The sequence below is a fragment of the Agrilus planipennis genome, unplaced genomic scaffold (genome assembly GCF_000699045.2).
Source record: "Agrilus planipennis isolate EAB-ADULT unplaced genomic scaffold, Apla_2.0 scaffold454, whole genome shotgun sequence".
In the NCBI taxonomy this organism is placed as follows: domain Eukaryota; kingdom Metazoa; phylum Arthropoda; class Insecta; order Coleoptera; family Buprestidae; genus Agrilus; species Agrilus planipennis.
Genome location: NW_020439107.1, coordinates 5763 through 12687, shown reverse-complemented (window position 1 = coordinate 12687; position 6925 = coordinate 5763). Strand labels below are relative to the sequence as shown.

General features: G+C 33.0%; 1 protein-coding gene across 1 annotated transcript; it reads right to left on the bottom strand.

The window, feature by feature from the left end:
- Nucleotides 1-1956: 1956 nt before the first annotated feature.
- LOC108743218 (maltase A1-like) lies at nucleotides 1957-6919 on the bottom strand. The gene is made up of 6 exons (XM_018478696.2): nucleotides 6392-6919; nucleotides 5140-5265; nucleotides 4825-5069; nucleotides 3805-4003; nucleotides 3035-3630; nucleotides 1957-2219 (listed from the first exon to the last, which is right to left on the bottom strand). The coding sequence occupies exons 1-6, from the start codon at nucleotides 6896-6898 to the stop codon at nucleotides 2138-2140; spliced, it is 1755 nt and encodes a 584-aa protein (XP_018334198.2). The 5' UTR covers nucleotides 6899-6919; the 3' UTR covers nucleotides 1957-2137.
- Nucleotides 6920-6925: the final 6 nt, after the last annotated feature.

Below are 6925 nucleotides of genomic sequence, written 5' to 3'. Positions count from 1 at the left end.
AATAATCAATTGTTGGACAATTTGCAGGTATTTATATTAGGTGAAATGTGCAGATAAACGTTTAGATCTATATCTCTATACGGTACTTCAGTAGGTCGCTTTAGTCGCGTGTACGTTAATTTCATGCAAATGCAGTAATTCGATTTAAAAATCGAAATATTTTTTTTAAGTAATGACAATGGAAATGATCAGAGACAGTAATGCAGCAATATTTTTCACCTCTGTAATGGAAGGTCTAACTTACTTAAATGAAGGAAACCAAGGTTATGCTTCCCCATTCCTAAAATAAATTCATGTTTATTTTAAACCTCACATTTTCGAAAAGCGGTTTTTTTTCAGTAAGTGCTTTACCGTTAAAGATATCGAAAAAGGTTTCTTGCAAAAGTGGTACCACATAAGTATCTTCATATCCTAAAATGATTTTCTATATACAACCAAACTTGATTTTTTCAAATGCATTTTTGAATTCCTGGTTAAATTCAAATACCACTTTTTTTATCATGTTTTATGTCTAAAATGCACCAATTTTCATAAAATGCGCAATAAATCAATAAATAAGCTGTTACAGTGCTTGAATGTCTCCAAAATCAAAGCACCCAAGAGGTCACGCATAGCTTGTGGAATAAATGATTTCCAATATTAACGCAAACACGTTCTTGTCAAATTTATTGAAATTTACCACTTCCAAAATAAATTGGTTCGAACTGGTACAACTATTTTTTTTTTTAATTAAATAAGAAAAAAGTAGATAAAAGCGAATCGCAAAGAGACATTCAAACCTCTTTTATATCATACCTATGATATATTTGGAATGTTCGTACATCTCCAGCTGTTATTAATCAAAAACTACTTATTAGTAAAAGTCAAAATAAGAAATTTGGAATATTGCACTAACCCAATTATTAGGAGGTGTTGTTGAATTATAGCCCTTTTTCCAAATGAAATAGTCTTCGTACCCCTTAGTTCTGTTTTTCGATAACTGGAACCACACGTGTTGATAGCTGGCATGATTCGGAACAAAGTCCAAAATAACTTTTATGCCAAGTTCGTGGGCTGCCTTAATAAGCCGATCGAAATCACTCATGGTACCGAATTTTTCATCAATATCTCTAAAATCACTAATATCATATCCAGCGTCGACTCCAGGAGATTTAGAAATTGGCGAAAGCCATGTAGCCGTTATTCCAGCATCTACCAGATATTGTAATTTACTAATAATACCATTCAAATCGCCCAGTCCATCGCCATCACTATCTTTGAAGGATCGAGGATAAATCTGATAGAATGTTGTATGTTTCCACCAATCGTCCTTAGCCGTAGAACTACCATTGTAAATAACTTCAGCTTCAATTAAGCTGTGAAGTAAACTAGTGAAAAGGATCACTATTTTTAACACACTCATGGTTACGTGTGACCGATTGTTAAGCTANATGGAACACAAATATAAATTTTACAAAAGTAGAGGATAAAGTCATTTCTACGATACTACCGATAGTAAGGACTTGATGACGATGAACTTACGAAAGTATATTATAGCGATATGATTGAGAAAAATGATTTCTAATACCACAAGTCCGAATTATCTCATGAAATTAAAAACCAATCCATGTAACCTATTCAAAATTTTTAGCAGCATGCCTCAGGTCAGAATATTAGTTCTCGACTGTGTTTCATAATCCATCCTTTAAAATATCGTATTAATGGATACAGTCGCCACAATCAACCCCACACCAGCAAAAAATTAATATTGCTGCGATTACAAGCGAAATGAAACTTTATTTACAAACGATAACTACTTAAACGACACAACATGAATTTTTAAATGTAGATTTATGTATTTCTGGAGAACTAATTGTTGAAATTTTATAGCAGATTTTCATGCTGAGTTTGACGCTTTGTTAGGATCCTAACGTGTAAAGTAAATGGTAGGACTCGTAGTGGAAGAAAAAAAAGAAACAAGAACCAAAGTATATTGTCATATCTGTTTTTTTTTTCCAAAAATCTGACAAAATATAATAAATTTAGTATAGTGATAAAGTCGGTATATTTCAACATAACAGATAAAATGTTAATCAATTTGCCATTAGGTAATTCGAAATAGAAATAACATTATTAACAGAGTAGTGTAATTGTTCCATCACACGGAAACATTTGATGGTGATTTTACAACTATTGCTTCGTGCGCATCCATAGTTATTCTTCCTGATGGCAGAGTATCCCTGAAAACCACAATAAACCTAGATTAATGATTTTGTGACTTTTTTAAGTCAAGAATTTTACATATAGATGAATAACCCTGAAGGCATTACTGTTTGAAACATTATATATAATAACCGGGTGCATAAAATAAAATTATTAGGATAGAATTATTCAAGCAACTTAAAGGGGGAAAAGTGTTTTATTTATCGATAATCAACACCGACGTTTCGCTTTTTGTGTTGAAATTCATCAGGGCTACAATAATATACAAAAATACATAATACTACTCATTACTTGAAGCTTGTTAACAGTATAGTTAACTAAAAATTTGACTTTATAAAAAATTAAATGAGAGAAGGAAAATCACCTTCTGTTTTATCTCTAAACAGTTTTAATTGGGTTTTCGTTTCGTTTTGTTACCACGTAATTTTTAATTCGCTAACTTATTATTAATTTATTATTTTAATTGTGATTGTTTATGTCGATTTTAATATTGTATTCCACACTCATTATTAACTGTATTCAAGTAAGCTTGGGTGATCTACAATGGCTTGTAGCACCTTTTACTTTTTCTGCAACTCTTAAGTTATTATACAATAAGTGACTTTATAATCTAGTAAATACCTACTTATTGCGCTTAACGTAACGAATTGTATTGTGAATTTTTGCAGATTATTGTAGCCCTGAGGAAGCTTTACATCAAAAACGAAACGTCGGTATTGATTATTGATAAATAAAACACTTTTAACCCTTTTAACTTGCTTGATTAATCCTGTTCATTGGTATTAAGGGAACAATTACGAATATATAAAATGTTTAATTTTGCATATCTTACCCTGCGTTTCTGGTTGAGTTGCTGCTGGTTAGAACTACTGTAACATTCCCTGTGACAGACTTAAAGGGAGATAAGGACACTGTAGAAGAATAATTTCCCTTATTAAATATAAAAGCGTAGGTGTCGTTACCAACCAACTCCCTAGTAAATGCCAATACGTAAGTGTCTAAAGCCTCTATGTTCAAATTTCCAAAAACGAAGGAATCTTCTTTCCTTAACTTCATTAGACCTTGGTAGACATGAAAGTGACTTTTTACTCCATCTTTACTTTGTAGTTCAAGATTGTTTGTTTTATATTGTGAACTGACGGGCAACCAGGTTTTGTTCGCTGTACTGAATCCTGCGTTAACTGTAGAGTCCCATTGGAACGGAGTCCTTTCAAAATCTCTGGTTGTACGTAGGTAATCTTCTTTGGGTCCAATGCATGCTTTTGGATCTTGTCCTTCTTCCCATGTTACTGCTCCATTTTCCATTCCAATTTCTTCCCCATAATAAGTGACAGCCACCCCTGGTAGAAGGGCTATCAGCATATTATATCCGTCTGCATTCTCAACTCCAAGACGGGTGGCTACTCTGTCTCTATCGTGATTTCCCAACTGAAACCCAAGAAGGATACGATGTTCACGTAAAATGGTTTGTGATAGAAGAAGAAGCAAATAAGTAACTGTCTTTTTTATTCTGAGTCACGTCACGATTGTGAGTTCTTTAATACAACAGACGAATCGATTAAAGTTCAATAAGCCAACTACGGCGTTTGATGACATTCTTACCACCCAATTAGCTACATGTCCGCTTGGCATATTTTGCAACCATTTCTTTATTGGCGAAATGATCTCATTGGCAGTACTGTTATATCTTGTGTCGGTTACCACAAAGAAATTGAAAGGAAAATGAGCCCCTTCAACTGTTCCATTGCTATAATGTTGCATAATGATGTTTACTCTTGAATACGCCTCGCTCATGAGCACTCTATGGAAAGGAAATTTTTCAATTATGTACGTATTTATTCTAAGTAACCGTATGGATACGAATTGCTACTCTTTCATGAAAATTAATGATAATTTGCCAATACCTTCATCCACAAAGGATACAGTAAGGTACTGGTATCAGCTATTAGAAATTTTCTAACATTCCTTCCCGAATATAAGCTGTAAGTTGCAGTATAGGTATTGGGAAATTGTTATTCTACTTGGCAGATTGATATAACAAGCTGTATTCAAAAATAAACGTTTTTGTTTTAATAGAAAAAATTTCAATTACGAATATGAATAGAAATTGTCTTTAACTTCTGAATATTCTAAATAATAATACATATACAATAGACACCTACGTTGCTGATAGCAGGTAATGATTATCCTAAGAAAACGTTTATATACCCAGGAGATATCTTTTTTTGAATAGCTATTATATTCTTGTTGGATTTGAAAGTTTTATGATATGGTCATTATTGGTAGAAATTCTTTATACTTCGAACACGTGGCTGTTACCTTGTTTCTCCTCCGTTCTGTTTTTGGTAATTGTCAACAACTTCCCTCCACTGATAAATCATTTCTATATTTTCCGGTTGATCTGTAGTATAAATATGATTGAGATAATTGTACTCATACGGTTTGTAGTTTTCGTAATCATCAGCGAGCGGTTCATCTTTGAAATCAGGATGTTCGAAGAAAGCGCGAACCGCGTCGATTCTGAACCCATCTACGCCCTTATCCAACCAAAAAGTCAGCACGTTCTTTAAAAAAACANTATTATTATTGGTACAGCGCCTTTTTCGAACGTGTGGGTGTTACCTGGTATCTCCTCCTTTCTGTTTTTGGTAATTGTCGACAACTTCTCTCCACTGATAAATCATGTCTATACTTTCCGGTTGATCCCTAACATAAATATGCTTGAGATATTTGTACTCATAGGGTTTGTAGTTTTGGTAGTCGTCAGCAAGCGGTTCATCTTTGAAATCAGGGTGCTCAAAAATAAAGGGAATTGCATCAATTCTGAACCCATCTACGCCCTTATCTAACCAAAAGGTCAGCACGTCCTTTAAAAAGAAACAAATGTTTTCAATTAATTTGTTTTAAATATATTAAAAAGGGACAGTTATAGCTTACATTCATTTCTTGTACAACTTTAGGGTTTCTGAAGTCCAAATCAGGTTGTGAAGTGGTAAATTGATGGTAATAAAATTCATCTCTCTCGGCTACATATTCCCAGGCGGAATAACCGAATCTTGTCACCTTTATAAAATAATAATTTATTAGTGTACTAGCCGAATTTTGTTGAAATGAGTAGTACTTAAATGCATACCTATATTCAAAGTTCCAAATAACAATTATTAACATAAATAACCCATAAAAATATTCAGCCATATAACAAATCTCTCCTTGTGTTACGGAGATTTTAAAAGTTGTCAGAAAAAAAAATTATTACAGCTCCTATATACTAACCACTTAGTAATTACTATTTTACAACTAACTAATAAATAAGAATCACACTGATTCCTGAAGAAAGTATAGGAATATCATTACATTCTATTATTATCATCATCTTCAACCCGAAAAGTGATAGGACACGCACTTCCGCTTCTTATATTAAATCAGTCTAACATTTCTCACTCGAGAAACATAACATTTTCTATTTGCGAACAGTAATTAAGTCTAGTTATACCTCTGCCCCTTTTAACTCCTGTTTCCGCATTTTTATATTTCTATCTAGCCCATTTGGTCTGAGAAAGAGTCCTACCAACCTATCTCCGTATTTATTATTAATTTTCATAACGTCTCCTGTTGTCCTACTCTTTCTAATACTACCTTATTTGTCATCTTCTATGTTATTTTAATTGTACCTATATCAAATTTAAATTTTTGTATCCACAAAAGAAAAACCGATTTCAAATACATTGCCAATTATAAAGAAAAAAATACACTCATAGAGGTGGAATATATTCATTAAATTTAAATGGCAGTGCTCATGAGATATAGTCGATTCGATGAAAAAGGAATCATTGAAATCGGTTCACAATCGGCGATTAAATCGTCCAAAACATACATACAAAGCAAGTCGAAATTAGATTTGTCAATTATAATTCCGTATAAATCAGATATTTTTTAGTTCCTTTTTTTACACAAATGAAACGGACCTGTTCTTTATTTTTGTTGTGCTGAACATTGATAAAATAACATTCATAATAATTGTTTAGGAAAAAATACTTTTATCATATTGCTTACAGTAAAAGAATGATCCGAAATTCTTTTATATCATACCTATGATATACTCGGAATGTTCATACATTTGCGACTGTTATTAATCAAAAACTACTTATTAGTAAAAGTTCAAATAAAAAATTGGGAATATTACACTAACCCAGTTATTAGGAGGTGTTGTTGAATTATAGCCCTTTTTCCAAATGAAATAGTCCTCGTACCCCTTTGTTCTATTTTTGGACAACTGGAACCACACGTGTTGATCGCTGGTATGATTCGGAACAAAATCCAAAATAACTTTTATGCCAAGGTCGTGGGCAGCCTTGAGGAGTCGATCAAAATCACTCATGGTTCCGAATTTTTCATCAATATCTCTAAAATCGCTAATATCATATCCAGCGTCGACTCCAGGAGATTTAAAAATTGGCGAAAGCCATGTAGCCGTTATTCCAGCATCTACCAGATATTGTAATTTACTAATAATACCATTCAAATCGCCCAGTCCATCGCCATCACTATCTTTGAAGGATCGAGGATAAATCTGATAGAATGCTGTATGTTTCCACCAATCGTCCTTAGCCGTAGAACTACCATTGTAAATAACTTCAGCTTCAATTAAGCTGTGAAGTAAACTAGTGAAAAGGATCACTATTTTTAACACACTCATGGTTACGTGTGACCGATTGTTAAGCTA

What these genes read in the sequence shown, in the direction of transcription:
- LOC108743218 (XM_018478696.2), bottom strand. Translation starts at nt 6,898, where the DNA reads ATGAGTGTGTTAAAAATAGTGATCCTTTTCACTAGTTTACTTCACAGC. An exon ending in CAACACCTCCTAATAACTGG is followed by an intron (nt 5,266 to 6,391) that starts GTTAGTGTAATA and finishes TATTTTATAAAG; the next exon opens with GTGACAAGATTCGGTTATTC. An exon ending in AAGTTGTACAAGAAATGAAT is followed by an intron (nt 5,070 to 5,139) that starts GTAAGCTATAAC and finishes TTCTTTTTAAAG; the next exon opens with GACGTGCTGACCTTTTGGTT.